The 19,702-nt window shown below is 46.4% G+C and overlaps 1 protein-coding gene across 3 annotated transcripts in view; it reads left to right on the forward strand.

Annotated features, from left to right (window-relative positions):
- LOC128121113 (S-adenosyl-L-methionine-dependent tRNA 4-demethylwyosine synthase TYW1) overlaps positions 1–19,702 on the forward strand; it is a 168,880-nt gene that overhangs the window by 93,144 nt on the left and 56,034 nt on the right. Inside the window, exon 16 of one of the 3 annotated variants that reach the window (XM_052755578.1) lies at positions 16,854–17,037. The exons of 1 other annotated variant lie outside the window; for it this stretch is intronic. In XM_052755578.1, the coding sequence (XP_052611538.1) occupies positions 16,854–16,997 (144 nt within the window). In that variant the 3' untranslated portion in view covers positions 16,998–17,037. Of the gene's footprint in view, positions 1–13,617; positions 14,195–16,853; positions 17,038–19,702 lie in introns of those variants that run through there. One more of the 3 variants, XM_052755579.1, reaches the window with a different exon arrangement.

Genomic DNA, 19,702 nt, shown 5'->3' on the forward strand with positions numbered 1-19,702 from the left:
TTTTTCATAGAATAGTCTAGAAGGCCCCCTGGGGTGTGCCTGTGTGTGTTTGGGGTGACATTTGCGCAACTGGGTTGTAGATCTGTGGATGGATTTGACAGAGATCTTTTTTGTTTTGTTTTGTTTTTGTTTTTGGAGACAGGGTTTCTCTGTGTAGCTTTGGAGCCTGTCCTGGAGCTCACTCTATAGCCCAGGATGGCCTCAAACTCATAGAGATCCACCTGCCTCTGCCTCTCGAGTGTTGGGATTAAAGGCGTGTGCCACCACCGCCTGGCCCAAGAGAGATCTATGACACAGCTGCAGACCGGTTGGATGTGTGTGTGTTGGGGGGGGGGGGGGTGGTAGTTCAAAGGTCAGTGTTGGCCCAACATGCCCTGGCCTAAGAATAGGATGGATGATGGTAGCATTTGGAAGACGCTCAAGAGCAAAGTAAGAGGATGCTCAGGCATAGAGAGAACCTGAGGGACACAGAAATATATCAGTCATTGTGGTGGGAGTTACCGTCAAAACCTAAGCCTGGAGAGATGGCTCAGCATTTAAGAGCCCAGACTGCTCTTGGAGACGACCCACTCGTGGGAGCTCACAATCACCTGTAACTCCAGTTCTAGAGAACCCCAGGTCCTCTTGACTCCATGGGCAACTGCACTCAGACACACAGATCTACGTAATAAAAACAAATATTAAAAAATGAAAGAGGAAGGCTGACCTCCCCTAAGCAGAGAGTGTAACCTGAGAGCAGAGATACCGGGCCTCGATGTATAGCAGCATAGGAGACGGGGTTACCAGAGAATGAGGCCAGAGGGACACACCCTGTAGCCGCTAAAGCTCAGCAAGGAGGGCATCTGTCCATGTGAAGTGTGAGCATGTGGAGGCTAGGGGACAACCCGAGCTGCTGATCCTGCCATCTCTACTGCTGAGCCACACCCCAGCCCCTCACTGGGGGATTCTAGGCAGGTGCTCTCCCACTGAGCCATATCCCCAGCCCCTCACTGGGGGATTCTAGGCAGGTGCTCTCCCACTGAGCCATACCCCAGCCCCTCACTGGGGGATTCTAGGTAAGTATTCTCCTACTGACTGAGCCATGCCCCCAGCCCTGTGATTTGATTTGTAGTGAAAAAAAATTAGACGTTTCCAACAGATCATCCCTACTTCCTGACCTTTGAGCAGCTCTCCTGGGACCCCTTTCTCAACCTCATCCAGTGACTGAACCCTATTTTCCATTTCTCAGTCTCTTTGTCCTGGGGGAGAAGGTGCAGGTGACATTTTGTTCTCATCACTGGCCTGCCTAGGTCTGTCTGTGGCTAATGCAGTGTGTGGGCCATTAGACAGAGTCCTTGGTGGCTGGTCTTTTTAAAGCCTATTATTTTAATTTCCAAACCTTTTAGGGGAGGCAGCGCAGCAGCTACATCCTCACACTCTGTCTGCCTCCTGATGATGACAATTCGTGACTCAGAGTCACAAACTGGCCATTCCTTTGGCCACCACATCCTGTCCCACTCTGCTCGGTGTCCCCTCCAATAGAGTCAGCCTGTGTTCCCAGGGGACAGGAAATGCTGATGTAATGGCTTCTATTACTGACATTGCCCTGGTAGCTGGGGTGCCAAGGTTGTCTGCAGTCCTGGGGAGGGAACTGAAGAGCTGAAATGTCTTTAAAGTAACTCCACATCCCAAAGTGCTCATTTCACTGGGCTCTGTTAACCTGAGCTAATGCATTTATTTCCTTCAACGGGGAAGATAAGAAAATACCCTCCCTATTACCACATCACTCAGACACATCTGGACATCAAATAAAGGATGTGTTTACAGTCCTTAAACACTCTATCTCATTAACAAACCACTTCCTCAGTCTAATAGAACCCAACAGACAGTCTGTGAGCTTCGGTGTGGTGAAGAGTAGGGTGTGGGTAGCCTTGTGCACAACATCTGGGGACAGAGGCAAACATCTGCCTCCCCAGGGTCACCAGTTCCTCCATCACCCTGCTTCTACAAGGAAAAAAACTTGCAGATTCTCCGTGAGTGCAGACACCATTTCTCACATGTTTAGCTAGCTTCCATGAGAACTGGAAATGTCTCAAATAAAGGAAACTCAGTTTTGACTTTGTTTATTGAGGGGTACTGGGGAGGGAACCCAGCTCCTTGTGCACTAGACATAATATAGTGTTGCAGTTTACTGGCTTAAAGTATTTGCTTCCTGCATTACTTTACTGCATTTTGTTACTGCATTTTGTTACAGTAACAGTGTTCTGTTACTGTAACAAATTCCTGACACAATTAGTTTATAAGGGAGAAGGATTATTTGAGCTCATGGTTTTGGAGGTCTCGGTCCATGATCATTTAACATTAGCAACATTGTATAGGATCTTTATTGTTGTAGGACATCATGGCAGAAGAGCAGGATGCAGCAAAACCAGACCCCAATGTTGAGCCAGGGAGAAAAGAGAAAAGAGAGGGAGATGGGGTGCTACCACCCCCTTAAGAATATACTCCCCATGACCTAAAGACTATTTTTCTCTAGGCCCTACCTCTTTGAGTTTCTACCACCTTCCAATAGTGCCACAGTAAAGACTGAGATTGGGAGGCATATTAGTATTTATGAATTGTTGTGGGTGAAACACAGAAACAAATGAAGGGTCCTGGTTTCAAGGATATCAGTCCATCAATGGCAGGGAAGGCATAGCAAAGCAACTCAGAAGTATGGTGGTGGGTGGGAGCATGTGGTAGGAGCTGTTCACATCTTGATGGATCAGGAAAGGGAGAGGGAGTCAGGAACCAGGGACTTGATATAACCTTCCCAGATCCCCTCTCCTCAGCCCAGTGACCTCCCTTCTCCCAGATGGGCCCCACCTCCCAAAGGCTCCATAGCTTCCTGAAATTGCGCCCTCTGCTGGGGAACAAGGGATTAAACTATGAGGCTGTGGGGGTTATTCATTTTCAAACCGTAATGGAGGATATTGAAGATCCAGTCTGTACCACCTTTCTCCCCATCCCAGATGTAAGGCTAAGAGTCAGGGATGGCATCTTCATCAGCTTCTTTTGGACCCCATCTTAGGGTGGGTCTCATGCAGGCATATTACGAACTACGTACAGAAGGATGAATGCAGGAATCAGTTCTTTGGCAGGCTCACAAAATAACAGATCCCTGTCTTAATTAGCGTCCTTTTCCTCCTAGTCAACCACTTATCAGGGCTCTAATATCTCATGAGCACTTGGTAATGGATTCTTATAAAAAAAAAATTATTTTTTTAACGAAAAAAAGTCGCAGGTAACTTGCTGTGTCGATTACTGATGGCCACTTACCAAAATGCCTTGGCATCTTTTTTTGGTCTTGAAAGGCTCTAAATGGTTTTCTGAGTTTGATCAAGACCAATTTATTCTTTTAAGATATGTGAATTTGCAGCGAGAGCTTTTCTGAATGAGTCAGAACACTCTGTCATGGTTTTCTTCTAGACAATTCAAAATATTTCTGTGTTTTGATATTTTCCTTCTGAAGTGTGGGGTCAGTGGATCACATCTTCCTCCTTGTCCTCTGCTGTGTGTGTATATGTGTGTGGGTGTGCGCAGGTATGTTTGGGTGTTCAGGTACATGTGGCTCATGTATATGAGTGCTTGTGGAATCTAGAGGACAATTTGTCAGGTTACATTTATATATATATTATACAAATATATTAAATATATATGTATGTATACTATATATATATATATATTTGAGGCTAGAGAAATGAAGTAGTCAAGTAGTCAAGAACACTGCTCTTACAGAGGACCCAGGTTCGGTTCCCAGCTCTCCCTTGGTGGCTCACAACCATCTGTAACTCCAGTTCCAGGGGATCTGCTGCCCTCTGCTGGCCTCCTTGGGCACTGCACACATGTGGTGCACAGACATACATGCAGGCAAAATAGCCAAACACACAAGGTAAAAATAACCAAATCTTTAAGACAACTGCAAATATTGTATTAGATTTACTTATGTAGCGTGTGTGTGTGTGTGTGTGTGTGTGTGTGTGTGTGTGTGTGTGTGTGTGTGTGTGTAGTGGTGCATGGGTCATGGTGTACATGTGGTGTCCAGAGGACAACCTGCAGAGTCAGGTCTTTCCACCATGTTGTTTCTGGGGATTGAACTCAGATCATCAGGATTGGTGGCAGATGCCTTTACCCGCTGACCCCCCCCTCATCACTTTCTCCTATTTATTTACTTATTGCCTAATTTTTTTTGAGACAAGCTCTCCCACCGGTCTGGAACTCACTGAGAAGGCTAAGCTGACTTCGTCGGGCTCAGCCTCCCTGCAGTGGGGTCAGAAGCACACACCACCAGGCTTGACTTTTATTTTTCTCTTCACGTGAGTTCTGGGAATTGAACTCAGGTCCTCAGGACTGCAAGGTAAGCATGTTACTGACTCACCTCCTCTGCCCACTTTTATATTTCTCTCCTGATATGTAGGATCAGCAGATCAGCCCCTAGTAGAGTGATCATGTCAACACTTTATATGATTGACACCCAATATCCACAGCCCCTCCTTGGACCAATTGCTATAGCAACCTCCCTGATACCTCCCCTAGAGACCTGCACACCTTCCCCCTGTCCCTCTCTTGGGAACATGGCTGTTTGGTTCATTGTGGCCAGTGGTATGTGAGCTCATGTAAATATCCCAGAGAATTCTTCCAAGTGTGCTTCTGTCAGCGCACACACACACACACACACACACACACACACACACACACACACACACACTCACAAAAGCATTTTCAGCTTTTGAGCCATGACTTCAGATGCCTCAAAGATTGCTTTTCAACACACCTGTGATACACAGCATTGTATCCCCGAGATCAGATGCACGGGGAGGCGACCTGAGAGAGGCTGGGTTCGTGTTAACTAACTCATGCTTTCAGAGGTCAGTCCACAGTCCTTGGCTGTGTTGTTGTGGAGCCCTAGTGAGGTGGAACTTCACAGCAGGGAGAATGTGTGACAAGCTCTTTGCCTCCTGGCAGCCAGGAAGCACAGGAGAGTCTTCAGAGGAAGGAGCCAGGGCAAGATAGAGCCCCAACCAGATAGGCTGGCTCCGCGTTTCTGGGCTTGTGGTGAGGCAGAACATCACAGTGGACCAGAGTGCATCAACTCAGAGCAGCCAGGACGTGGATGACAAGAAGGGGGTCTGAGGGGAAGATACACTTTCCAAAATCAGATGCGTGGCGACCCACTTCTTCACCCCCCATGGTCCTGATGCTCCAGTCCATTATTAAAAACTCCTATATTTTATTTGATGAATGTGTGTGTGTGTGTGCACCATGGTATGTGTGAGGAGGTCCGAGGACAGTCTCGGGCACTGGTCCTCACCTTCCACCTTGAAGCAGGCTGTCTTACGGTTTACCAGTGTATACATCAGGATAGCTTCCAGTCTCCTGTCTCTGCCTCCCATGTCCCCACGGCGGGGCTGGGATTACAGGTGCATGGACCACTGCATGGGTTCTGGGGAATCTGAATTCGGGCTTTACCCACGGATCCATCCTCCCAGCCCTGTTTTTGGTTTTTGAGATATGAAACCCAAACTGACCTTGAACTTACCATGCAGTCCAGGGTGATCTTGAATTTTTAATCCTCTAGCCTCCAGTTCCCAAGCGCTAAGATTAGAGATGTGCGCCCCTAAGCCCAATGTGGTGCTCAGATGGAACCCAGGGCCTCAAGGCTGCTAGGAAGCGACATCTTTAGCTCAGAAACTGACTTCGAATATTTTATTACTTATGCGGTGTGTATGTGTGAGTGAGTGCATGTGGGTTCTGAGCTCAGGTCGGGTTTATATAGCTAGTGTTTCATCTTGCTAGCTCTGTATGGGTGCTGAGATCCAAAGTACAGCACTCATGTCTGGGCAGCAAGCATTCCTATCTGCTGAGCCAGCTCTCCAGCCCCCCCCCCCCCATACTGACTTTGAGTGACCCCCCCCCCCCCCCCCCGCCCGAAAACCAAAGACCTAAAGCATTGGCCTTACTTCTCATTTGCAGAATCTCCTGCTTAGTCTTTCTTCAGGTACCTTTTGGAAACTTTTACTTTTGGTAATAACCACCATCTCACGCTGTTTTGGTGACCTCAAAGGTGTGGGGCTGCCCCCCCCCCCCGCCATGTCAGTTACTTATCTATTGCTGGGATAGAACACCCTGACAAAAGTGACTTCAGGAAGAAAGGGTCTCTTTTGGTTTATGGTTCTAGGGGGATAGTGTCCATCCTGGCTGGGAAGACATTGCAACAGGAGCAGGAAGCTGGCTGGTCCCATTTTGATCCATACACAGGAAGTGGTGGGGGAGAGAGGGAGAAAGGGAAAGATGGAGGACAGGAAATGGAACCAGGCTATAAACCCTCAAAGCCCGCCCCTAGTGACATACTTCCTTCTGCAAGGCTATAGCTACTGAAGGTTCCATAACCTCCCCAAACAGTGCCACCCTCTGGAAACCAAGTGTGTTCAGATACATGGACCTGTGGAGGACATTTCTCATTCCAACCACCACACCCATACACTCCATGTGTATGTTGGGGGTGGTGGTGGTGAGATAAGGAAAGGCTGATGGCTGTCTGCAGCTCTGGAAGGATCCAGGGAGTTACAGATAGACAGGTAAAGGCATATGAAGGACGAAGTGGCAGCCTGAACTCATGGAAAGACAATGTGCTGCCAATCTTGTTTAAAAAGGGAGTCAGGGCTGGGTTGGCGGTGCACACCTATAATCCCAGAACTCATGAGGCATAGGCAGGAGGATCTGTATGAGTTCAAGGCCAGCCTGGTCTACATAGGGAAGGTCTACAGGCCAGCTACACATAGTGAGATCCTCGTGCGGGGAGGGAGAAGGGAAGGAGAAGGAGAGGGAGAGAGGGTGGGGGAGGGGAGGAAGCCTTAGATGTCATCCATTTTGCAGTACCTGTGTTTCACTCCAATTTGAAGGGCTAGTCTTACAGATTTCATCATCCATCGTCCATTTGGGCTTCTGAGAGATTTCTTTTTTTTTTTTTTTTTTTTTTTTTTTTTTTTTTTTTTTTTGGTTTTTCGAGACAGGGTTTCTCTGTGTAGCTTTGCGCCTTTCCTGGAACTCGCTTTGGAGACCAGGCTGGCCTTGAACTCACAGAGATCCGCCTGGCTCTGCCTCCCAAGTGGAGAGATTTCTTTATGATGCTAGTCTCGTCATAGAGAGAGCAGGAAGAAAGATGAATGACATGGGATTTGTGACCTACCCAGCCAGGCAGAGCAGTCACAGAAGTTTTCTTTTTTGATACTGGGCATCAAACCCAGGGCTTTGGTTTTACTAGGCAGGTGCTCTACCACTGGGCTGAAGTCCATGACCTATTTTTATTTTTCCTCTTGAGAGAGTCTTGCTCACTGGCCAGGGTTGGTCTTGAACTTCTCATCCTCTTTCCTTAGCTTCCTGGGTAGTTGGGATGGTAGCATGCACCTCCGCATCCAGGTTTGCCTCCAAATGTTTTGAGTACATATTTTAATGTATTAAATTAGCATGCAAGGTGTTAGACATCACTATGGCATTAAACATATTTATTTTTTAATTATGTGTATTTTTATGTCTATGTGTGGGTATGCAAGTGTGTGCACGTGCTTGAGGAGGCCAGAAGAGGGCATCAGACCCATAAGAGCCAAAGTCAAACCCTGGTTGCTAAAATTCCTTCCCAGCGGTTGATGTAAACAATGTCTACACTTCCTCCTAAAGTCCCCATACTGAGGCATGATTCCACAAAGTCCCTTCTGGGGATCTGATGAGTTTCTTGGGCTTCCCTATAGAGCACAGATGAGGGGTTACTTACTGGAGCATGGGTGCACCCCATCAAGGGCATACCAAGAGGGGATGATATCTTTCCCAAAGCCCCATAAATGAAGCATGGATCCCCTAATCTTTACCCTCTCCAAGGCCATGTTCAGTTAGGGCAGAGTTGTATGCAGCCAGGGGGAGGGGGAGGGAGAGGCTGGAGGCTCAGGTGAGGGTCTGGTGACCCTGACCACTCTTCTATGAGGGATATAAACAGCCAAGGAGCCCAGCTGGGATGATCTTTTGCAAATGGGCATATCTGAACTCCCCAACATAGAGGTTATTTGGCTTGGAGGATAGTCAGGTCTAACAAAGTAGTTGTGAGCCACCCATTGTGGGTTCTGAAAACCAAACTGAGGTCCTCTGGTTTGCTCTGGTTCCCAGCCTCCATGGTGGGCAGCTCACAATTCCCTGTAATTCCAGCTCTAGGGGATCTGATGCCCTCTTTTGGTCTCCACACCCATGTTTACATACAAGTAAAAATAAAATATATCTTTAAAAAAGAGAAGTCGGATTTCCATATCCCTGCTCCAGTGCTACCTGAGCAGAATGCTGACAGGCTCCTTTCTGGAAAGATTGGCCTGAGTAGAGCCTGTACTTAGGGACGTTGGATATAGTTGGGGAGGGGGGTGGTCAGTGGCCTATGGTGAAAAGAGGAAGTTTGGGTAAAAATGGAACCAATTGAGAGATGCCTGCTTTCCGGTCTCTGACCTCTATTTGACATTTAGAACAGCTCACAGCAGGTTATATAATTATATACAACTATGGATAAGTATCAAAAACAAGCAAATGATGTAATGAGACAATTATGACCCCAAGGTGACGAAAATGAGTGGTATTCATATAACACCAACCATCCATGAATAATATTGACACGGGCACCGAATAAATGTTGCTTCAACCCAAAAGGATAAAATTAGGATGAGGGGAAATAGTGTGAGTGCGAATTGGTGGAACGCTCACCGAGCATTCATGAAGCATGTACCATGTAAATCAGGCATGGTGGTGCATGCTAGTAATTCGAGCACTTGAAAGGTAGAGAGAAAGGGATCAGGAGTTCAAGGCCATCCTTGGCTACATAGGGAATTTGAGGCCATCCTTAGCTACATGAAACCTGTTCTCAAAAAAAAAAAAAAATATGAAATTGCGTAATATAAAAAGAAACACCTGAACACACAGCCAGAAGGTGGTGGAGTGGGGGTATTGATTTTATGATTTCTTTTCTTATTTTGAAAGTTATTATTGTTATGTTCGTGTGTGTGTGTGTGTGTGTGTGTGTGTGTGTGTGTGTGTGTGTGTGTGAACGAAGTGAGGGTTTATGTTCAGGTGCATGTGTGGAGGTCAGAGGATAACCCTTGGGAGTTGGTTCACTCCTTCCATGTTGAGGAAGAGTCTTGCTCACTTCCGGCATGTAGCATCTCCAAGGTAATTGGCCCGCGAGCTTCCCTGAGAGTCTCCCATCTCCAGCTTCCACTCATCATGGAGTGCTAGGTTTAGAGAAGGCCACCACTGTAGCTGGATTTTGACACCGTGTTTTGTAGGTTCCAGGGATTGAACTCAGGTTGTCAGGAGTTTGTGACAAGCGTCTTTACCTGTTGAGCCCTCTCACTAGCCCACCCTTCTATTTTATTTTATTTCCCTATTTTTCTTCAATTGAAATTAGATTTTTCTTTTCATTCACTATATTCTGATTACGGTTTCCCCTCCCCTAACTCCTCCCAGATTCTCTCCACCTCCCCTTCCATCCAAATCCACACCCTTTCTTTCTTTCACTCTCTTGTTAGAAAACGAGCAGGCATCTAAAAATAATTAATAAAATAAAATGAGATAAAACAAAAAGAAACAGGGCTAAGCAGACAGAAAAAGAGCCAAAGAAAAAACACAAGAAACACATAGAGACGCAGAGACACACATGTTCACATACACAGACATCTCATAAAAAACATACAACCTGAAACAATATATATGCACCCCCCCCCTCCAAAAAAAACCAAAGGTCCCGACCAAGCATTATGAGACAAAGAACCTCCGAAGATGCCATTGAGTTCATTTCCTGTTGGCCGTCCACTGCTGGGCAAGGGGCTTGACATTAGGAGGGATTTGTATCCCCGGTGAGACTCCGTTAGAGAAAACCAATTTTTCCTTTGCGAGTGGTTGTCAACCAGAGATAGCTTTTGGGTCAGGGGGATGGGGGCTTGTGTCCACTTCCCCTCTCATTGCTGGGGCCCCATCTGGAGCAGACCTGTGCAGGCCCTGAGCATGCAGCCACAGTCTGTGTGCCTTGGTCCTGTTGTGTTTAGAAGACCTTGTTTCCTTGGTGTCCTCCATCCCCTCTGGCTCTTAGAATCTTCCACTTTCTTTTCCCCAGGGTGCCCTGAGCCTTCGGGGAAGGAATGTGGATTGTCACTATACATTGATTTTAAATAAAAAAATAGATATACTTGTCTATTTTAGGGTGTGATAATTATCTGATTTATGTGCACATGTATGGATATAGTATGTATGTGTATATGTGCACAGTAGAGTTGGAAAGTATGTCATTATCTAACACATATGTTGTCTGGAGCTGTGGCTCAGTGGGAGAGCACTCGCCTAGCATATACAGGGTCCTGGGTTCCACCCCCAGTACTTTAAAAAAGAAGAAATAAATAAATTGATCAAAGTGTTTGGTTATTTAATAAATCATACTGTATATTTTATTAATTAAAAATGTTTATTTATTTAGTATGTTTGTGTGTGAATATGGAGGTCATAGGCCAGCTCGTGGGAATCCGTTCTCTCTGTCCACCATGTGGGTCTCGGGGATCAAGTTCAGGTTGTCAGCTGCCTTCACCCACTGAGCCATCATCCTGAGCCTCTTTCCAGATCTTAGTCCCAAGAGTTTCTGAAGACTCCAAAACCCGTCACTTCTATCACATTGTATATGAGTGAAAAAAAAAATACCCTCATAAACAGTACGCCAAAGAGAATGTAATATTCGCTTAAACAAATCCACACACATGCATTTTAAGATCTAAGAGAACTCAGGTTGTCCCTGCCTCTCTGGGTCTGGCTTACGTCCCTTGACATAGTCATTTCCAGTTCCATCCACTTCCTTGCAAGTGTGATTTCATTTCTCCCTGTGGCTGAATGAAACTCCACTGTATACATGCACCCACCAATGACCTGTCTGTCTGTTGATGGTATAGGGGCTGCTACCATCTCTTGGCTATGGTGAATAGGGCAGCAATGGACATCCATGTGCAGATATCTCTGTGGTCTGCTGACTTAGGGTCCTTCTAGTAATTCCCAGAAGTGGGGTAGCTGGGTCATATATGTAGTTCTAATTTTAGTATTTTTTTTTAAAGAAAGCTCCATACTAATTTACACAGTGACTGCATAAGTTTACAGATAACATATAATTTTTTTTAAAGATTTTTATTTCATTTTAAATATGTGTGTGGGTTTATGTGCATTAAGTATGATGTCCTTGGAGGCCAGAAGAAGGCATCGGATCCCCCTTGGATTGGAATTACAGGTGGTTGTGAGCCGCCTAACATGAGTACTGGGAATGGAACTTGGGCCCTCTTTGAGAGCGGCATTCACTATTAACTGCTGAGCCATCTCACCCGCCCCCAGAGGGTGTGATGTTCTGACCTTTCTATTCTAAGGCTATACGATTTCTTTTAATTGCACAGGATAAAAATAAATTTCAATTATTTATGAGTGTGGAACGCAAATAAATTTTGAGGTCTGAAGTACCGACAGAGAAACAGTAGTTAGTGATTAAAAAGCCATTCTAATGTTTACTAAAATAATTGGAAAGTATTAATGGATCCAGTTCAGGACTCACGGGCATAATTCTTCGAAAGTCCACTCCTGTCTTCAGCAGTTTGGTTACTGAAGAGCTTCCGGGATTCCTCTGGGTTCTCTAAGACACACATTCTTCTTGTGGGGGGGGGGAGGGTGTGTGGTGGGTGGGTCTGTGTGCACGTGTATGTGCTTGTACATTTCGAGGGCAGAGGTCAACCTCCAATGCTGTTCCACGTGATGGGGATGTCTGCCTTGATTTTTTTTTTTTTTTTTTTGAGGCAGAGTCTCTCACTGACCTAGTAGGCTCAGTTGGCTGGCCAGTGAGCCCAGGGCTTCGAACTGCCTCTGCTTCCCCAACACGGGGCTTACAAATATGGGAGACCATGCCCACCTTTTTACATGGGTGCTGGGATTGAACTCAGCACCTCATGCTCACGTACACGTAGCAAGCAGTTTGCTGGCCGAGTCATCTTACCGTTCTGTTTTAAATAAGATAGCTTTTGGGGGCTGTGACGTCACCTTTGGAACAATACTGTGAGTTAGAGATCATCATTTCTTACCGCAAAGAGGGGGGTTCCAGGTTCAGAGAAGATGGACGATGTGATCAGGGGAGCACAACAGAGAAGAGATGAAATCAAGTCTCCCCCACTCAAGCGGTTGCATTACAGGACCTTTTATTTTGGGTTAACATTGGGTTGTACTTTATGGTTGCCCTCCCAGCTGATTATTCCTTTTCTTTTCTTGTTTTTAATGTTTTTGTGTTGCTTTGCCATCTTTGAGATCGTCTTTTTGTGTAGCCCAGGCTGACCATCAAACACGCAATCCTCCTGCCTTCGCCTTTGAGTGCTGAGATCACAGACATGCACTTCCACATCTGACTGCTTTGCTGTTTTATTCTTTCTTTGAAAGGATTTTTTATTTAAAAAATTACTCATATTTTAAATTATGTGTGTGCGTGTGCGCGTGCGCGTGCACGTGAGAGTGTATGTGCATGAGGGCAGTGCCCATGGAGGCCAGAGGCATTGGATTCGCTGGTAGCTGGAGTAACAGGTGGTTGTGAATCGCTCAGAGAGGATGCTGGGACTGAACTCGGGTCTCCTGGCTCTTGCCATCAGAGCCATTTCCCATCTCCTTGTTTCATCCTTTCCTAACAGAGACCACACCGTACAAATGGCTGTGTTGCCTGGAGATCTTCCACTTGCCAGAGTCCCAAGTCCTCAGAGGTTCTTATTGGGGTTCTGTGTGGAATTCACACAGAGACAAAACCATTTCTGGAAGATACCATTTTGCTCCATCAATATGGGAGATCTTTCTTTACCCAGGAGAAGGCACAGTGCTGTGGATATCGCTCTGTATAAATAAAATGCTGATTGACCAGTAGCCAGACAGGAAGTACAGGCGGGACAAGCAGAGAAGAGAATTCTGGGAACAGGAAGGCTGAGGCAGAGAGATGCTGCCAGCCTACACGATGAGGAGCAGGATGTAAAGTACCAGCAAGCCATGAGCCATGTGGCAAAGTAGAGAGACCATGGGCCAGGCAGGACTGGAGAACACTCCAGTTACAGCACGGCCTCTGTTCAAGCTTCTGCCTTGTCTCTCTTTCTCTTATTATTATTATTACTATTCTTATTTGTTATTAATTTGGTTGTTTGAGATGGGTTTTTGCTATGTAGCTTGGGCTGGCCTTGAATTCATGATCCTCCTGCTTTGGCCTGTAGAGTGTTGAGATTACAGGCCTCCACAATGATACTCCACAAGTCCAAATTCCTTACAGCTCTGTATGCAACTTCTTTGCCTAGAAAGAAAGAAAATATTAGAGATCAAATATGATGACCAGTCTCCATTGTCAATGTCTTTGTTAGGGTTTCTGTTGCTGTGAAGAGACACCATGACCACAGCAACTCTTTTAAAAGAAAACATTTAATTGGGCTGGCTTACAGTCTAGTCCATTATTGTCATGGCATGAGACATGGCAACATGCAGGCAGACATGGTGCTGGAGAAGGAGCTGAGACTTCTGCATCTTGATCCACAGGCAGCAGGAACAACTGTGAGTCACACTGGGCCTGGCTTGAGCAGAGGAGACCTCAAAGCCTGCCTCCACAGTTGACACACTTCCTTCAACAAGGCCACACCTACTCCAAACAAGGCCAAACCTCCTAATAGTGCCACTCCCTGATGAGCCAAGCCCTCCAACACATGAGTCTATGGGGGCCATTGCTATTCAGACCACCACAGTCAACTTGATTGCATTTAGAATCGCTGTGGAAATGCATTTCTGGGCATGTCTGTGAGGGAGTTTATGGTGATATTTTATTTGTACTGAAATGTGATTTTATTTGTATGTTAATAAATAAAGTTGCCTGGGGGTCAGAGCTATTAGCAAACCATAGCAGAAGCTGGGCGGTGGTGGTGCACGCCTTTAATCCCAGCTCTTGGGAGGCAGAACTAGGCGGATCTCTGTGTATTCAAGGATACAGCCAGCATGGAGACACACGCCTTTAATCTCAATACCAACCATAGAAGACCTGGAGGTCTGTACAGACAGGCAGTGACGAGGCAGTCATGTGGTTGGGTTTACAACCAATGAGAAGGCAGAACAGAAAGTCTATATAAAGACAAACACACAGGAAGTAGCTCTCTTGGCTGAAGAGGATAGCTGCAGAGTGAAGGGTAAGGCTCTTAGCTCTGACCTCTTGGGCTTTCGTCTCTGCATTGGCTCTGTGTTTCTTATTGAATAAGACGCTTACTTCTACAGGAGTTTCTAGATTGGCTTTTATTCAAGTAGGAAGACTCATTCTGAATATGGGCAGCACCATCCCATGGGTTGGCATCCTGCTCTGAATACGAAAGTGAGCTGAGCACCAGCATCCATCTTTTATCCTTGACTGCACATAGTGTGACCAGCTGCTCCTGCTGCCGTGATGGACTCAGACTGTCAACCGAAACAAACTCATCTCTCATGTTGCTTTTGGTCACAGCTGCCTGTAACTCCAGCATTGGGAGGTCTGTTGCCCTTTTCTGTCCTCCCTAAAGAGAGGAAATTTTATTGGGGTGTTGTCCATTGGTATCCAGAGAGCTCGATGGCCTTGTGTGTGGACTCGCTGATCCTCAAGGATGTTAGGGTCTATTCATCCAGTAGCCCTTGAAGGGGGAACCACTAAACAAGGCTCTGGGTTCAGATTCTACCATGAAGGAATTTACATACAACCAGCTGCGGCCTCGTCCTAGGGCTCTGGAGTCGGGCTGCAGTGGGACCAGCACTCCAACACATGATAACGCCTTCTTTTGCATTCCTGTGTATGTGAAGGCTGGTGCTGGAGCATGCATTGAATGTTCCCTCCCCTCACAACCTTCCTTCTTGCCTTTTTGTGAGTGCACATGCTCATAGTGTGTGTGTGTGTGTGTGTGTGTGTGTGTGTGTGTGTGTGTGTGTGCAGTCACGTGTATGTGGGAGCCCACAAAAGCTTCCTAAGGGAGGTCAGAGCTTGCTGTACACAGCCGGGTTGCATTAGGGGATGGCTTGACCACTTGTGTGGTTACCGGGTGTTTGGGATGGTCTACACTTGGCTGTGCTGGGGAGAGGGCTTTTGCCCCACCCCTTGGCATTCTTTTAAAAGCCCTTTAGAAGAGACAGAAGGGGCCGGTGGGTTTTGACCCAGCTCTCCTGAGGCTATTCTATGTTTCTGTCTCTGTCCTCTATACTTCTATCTACATATTCCTCATTTCTCCCTGTTCAAGAGTACCCTGGGGGGAAAAGTGGGGTCAGCCCCCCCCATGTATGTATAGGTATATGTGTACATGCATGTAGAGGCCAGAGATCAGCCTGAGGTGTTGTTCCTCAGGCACTGTCCACCTTTTATTTATTTTTCAGAGTTCCTCTCACTGGGACCTGGAACTCACTTTTAAATAGGCTGGCTGCCCATGAGCTCCAGGTATCTGCCTATCTCTGTCTGGTCAGCACTGGAATCGTATGTGTCAGTACATTCTGCTTTTTAAAATTACGTTTATCTGTCTATCTATCTATCTATCTATCTATCTATCTATCTATCTATCTACCTATCTATTTTGTGTGTGTGTGTGTATGTGTGCGTGTGCACGCGCGCGCGCAAGCGCGTGTTTGCACGCGCGCGCGTGCACCCACAGCGTGCTTGTAGAGGTCTATTTTCTCCTTCCACAATGTCAGGTCATCAGACTTAGCAGCAAGCCCCTTCACTTGCTGAGCCACCCCACCAGCTCATGCTCCGAGTATCCTTGTGGGTTCTTGGGATTGAACTCAGATACTCACACTCGCAAGCCAAACACTTTACCAACTGCGCCATGGCTCCACCCCCTCCAGTTTTGGAGACATCTGGAAAGGGTGTTTTTTAAGACACTTCCTCGGGTCCCCGACAGACAGAAAGCTGCCTTTAGTTCTGCAGCAGGTGAGTCAGCACCAAGGGGCTCGGTGACTCTGAGAGAGGGCGAGTCTTCTCAGAGATTTGACTGTCCCGGGCTAATCCTGCATGTCTCTAAGGGCATCAGACTTAAGCCCTGAGAAAAATCTCATAAAGAAGACATGAGGAAAAAAATAGGAAGCCCCGCCCTCTGCTCCCTTACTGCTGAGAATATTTACAGATGTGATCGTGTCAGGAGACCCCTGACGACAGGCGCTGAGCAAGTGTGTCTTGAATTTGGAAAAGCTCTCATGATACTTTTTGGTAAAGAAGAGGGGATGCTTTTTTTTTCCTTGTTAAAAGGGGGAGGGGCATGTACCCCAGGCTGGGCCTGAACTTGCTATGTAGCTGAGAATGACCTTGAACTTCTGATCTCCCTAACGGCATTTCCTGAGTGCTGGGATTACAGGTGTGCACTACCACACCTGCTTTTTTAAATTTTTCAATTTTAAATTATTTATTTGTGTGCACGCATGTATTCACTCTGGAGTGTGTGTGCGTGTATCTGTGTGGGGCTCCTCATGGCTGAATTCCCAATGCAGGCATTTTTATGTCATGTGGTGAACACTAGTGACCTCCGTTGGACATGGTTCACCTCCCAGCTGCTCTCAAGGACACGGTGTTTTTACTCTCGGGCGGTTTTGTTCTTCTCTTCCCTCCCTGTCACAGAGTTTGGGAGGCCAGCCTATTCCCAGACCTGGGAGGACCCTTTGAGACAAACATGCTTGGGTCTGAAATGGCAGGGTACATGCACGCGCACAGTCCCACTTCCAGAGCCAGTGTCTCAGCGTGTTCAAACAACACGTGGCAGTTTACCAATACACGTGTATTACAGAAAGGCACGGCAGTGGAAGTGTCTCCATGTGGTGGGAGCATGAGGCAGAAGGTATTCACATCATGGCTGACCAAGAAGCCGAGGAGAGGAACCGGAAGGCCCACCTTCAGAGACCGCCCCCTGCCAGTCAAGTCCCACCTCTAATAGGTGCCACAACTTTCAAAGCAGCACCACGGGAACTCAGGTAATAGCTCGGTCCATGTAAAACTCATGTAAAAACATGTAAAAACCAATGTGGTGGTACACACCTGTAATCCTAGTGCCGAGGGGGTGGAGATAGGTGGATCCTTAGGACTTACCAGCCAGTCAGCTTAACCTGATCAGCAAGCTTGTGGCCAGTGAGAGATCCTGTCTCAGAAACAAGATGGAGAGCTCTTGAAGAATGTCACCCAAGACTGACTGTAGCACGAATCTTTGTTTGTTTGTTTGTTTGTTTTTCAAGACAGGGTTTCTCTGTAGCTCAGTAACTCACTCTGTAGCCCAGGCTGGCCTCGAACTCACAGAGATCCGCCTGTCTCTGCCTCCCAAGTGCTGGGATTAAAGGTGTGTAGCGCACATCTTAAAAGATCTTAATAAAATCAAACCCGAAGCTAGGTATTGGGGTGAATGCTGGAAGATCATAGAAGCAGAGCAAGCCACAGCCACCTCACCTCACCAATTCTTCAGCTGATCCTGTTTCCTCAGACTGGAAGCCTCTGAGTCCTCATCCAAATGGATCTCAGCTGAACTGCTGCTAAAAGCCTAAAAGCTTAACATAACTCTAGTTCCTGGTCCTCACACCTTATATACCTTTCTGCTTCCTGCCATCACATCCTGGGATTAAATGTGTGTGTCACCATGTCTGGCTGTTTCCAGTGTGGCTGCTGGATGGATCTCTGCCTCCAGAATGCTAGGATTAAAGGTGTGAGTGCCACCATTTTCTGGCCTCTGTATCTAGTGGCTGTTCTGTTCTCTGCCCCCAGATAAGTTTATTAGGGTGCAAAATATATTGGGAGGGCTGGAGAGATGGCTCAGAGGTTAAGAGCACTGACTGCTCTTCCAGAGGTCCTGAGTTCAATTCCCAGCAACCACATGGTGGCTCACAACCATCTGTAATGAGATCTGGTGCCCTCTTCTGGCCTACAGTCATACATGCCATATACGTAATAAATAAAATAAATCTTTAAAAAAAAAAAAAAATATATTGGGAGACACAATATGACCAGAACTGACCTCTGTCCACCATACACACACATGCACAGGCTCACATATAAAGCACATCACAAACCAGCCGTTCAAAACACCAGCTTCAGATCTGAAATACAATATCATCTTTCTTGACTCTGCCTCACACTAGGGAATCAGGGAATCTAGACCTAAGTCAGCTTCCTCAAGTGTGTCATACAGGTGTCCACGTGCTCATGGTGAAGGCATTGTGTGTGTGTGTGTGTATTTGTGCACTGTGGTATGGGTGTGGCGATCCAAGGACAACCTCAGGTGTTGGGCCCTGCCTTCCCCCGTGTGTGGGACAGGGCTCCTTTGCTGATGTGCTGTGCACTCCACAGGGGCTTCAAGAGGGTCTCCTGTCTCCACCTCCCTTGCATAGGACTGCTGGGGTTGTAGACACGTGCTCCTGGCCCTGGCTTAACGTGGGTGCTACTGATGGAACTCATGTCCTCACACCTTTGAGGCAAACGCTTGATCCACCGCTCCCTCTTCCTAGCCCTTAACCTTAATAAACATAGCTCAAAATTTTCCATGATTCCCGAAAAATACTCTCTGAAAGCTCAGAATAAAAGATAATGCCTTTAACCTGGGAGATGCATTTATGCGTCCGTCCAAAATTTGGAAGAAGAAAGCGGGCACTTTAAAATTTTGTTTTGTATTTTACTTTCATGAATGTGTAATTTATTCCTTACATGAATGTGTGTGTGTGTGTGTGTGTGTGTGTGTGTGTGTGTGTCTGCCTGCCTGCCTGCCTGTCACATGTGTCAAAGGAGGCATCAGATCCCCTGGAACTAGAGTTATGGGTGCTGAAAAGTGGACTCAGATCCTCTGCAAGAGCAGCAAGCCTTCTTGAATGCTAAGCCTCCTCTCCAGCTCTCTTATTCAATATTTTACCAGAAGTTCTGGTCCGTGTAATAAGATAATAAAAAGAAATAAAAGACATCCATATTGGAAATGAAAAACTGAAGTTGGAAAATTATTTCTTTCCAGACGTACTATAAAGCTTTGATAATTAAGATAATATATTATTTATTGAAAATCCCAGCCCCACTTCTTTCTATTGATTTTTTTTCCCTTCGTCGAAATTTAATTGTCTATATAAATGTGGGCATGTTTCTGGTGTTTTTAATTCCATTTCATTGATGGTCATCAAAATAAAAACCTTATCTTTCTATAAGAAACATTTGAAGGGATAAAAAGGCAGAGTATGGGCCTGATGTACGCACCTGCCACCCCATCACTCTGGAGAGGCAAGGTCAGGAGTTCAAGGTCATCTTCAGCTATAGGTGAGCTCAAGGCCAACCTGGGCAACATGAAACTGTCTCAGAAACAGAAGGAGAGTAGGAGAGGACATTTGGGGAAATACAGTGAGAAGGAGAAAACTATGGTCTCCAGCAACATCAGCTTGTCTACCTTGTTCTGGTGGCTTCAGTCTGACATGTTCTTGGCTCCCATGATAACCTCACCACTCCCATCTCAGCCCTCAGAGCCTTTTCACACACACTCTAAGGACATGACCCCCCTTTCTTTTGTTCTTTTGGTTCTTTGAGACAGGTTCTCCTATAGCCAGGGTGGATTTGAACCTCTGGTCCTCTTGCCTCCATCCTTCAAGTGCTGCGATGTTGTGGAATAGAGAAATTGTT

Source organism: Peromyscus californicus, unplaced genomic scaffold (genome assembly GCF_007827085.1).
Source record: "Peromyscus californicus insignis strain IS unplaced genomic scaffold, ASM782708v3 Scaffold_2__1_contigs__length_46816999, whole genome shotgun sequence".
Classification (NCBI taxonomy): domain Eukaryota; kingdom Metazoa; phylum Chordata; class Mammalia; order Rodentia; family Cricetidae; genus Peromyscus; species Peromyscus californicus.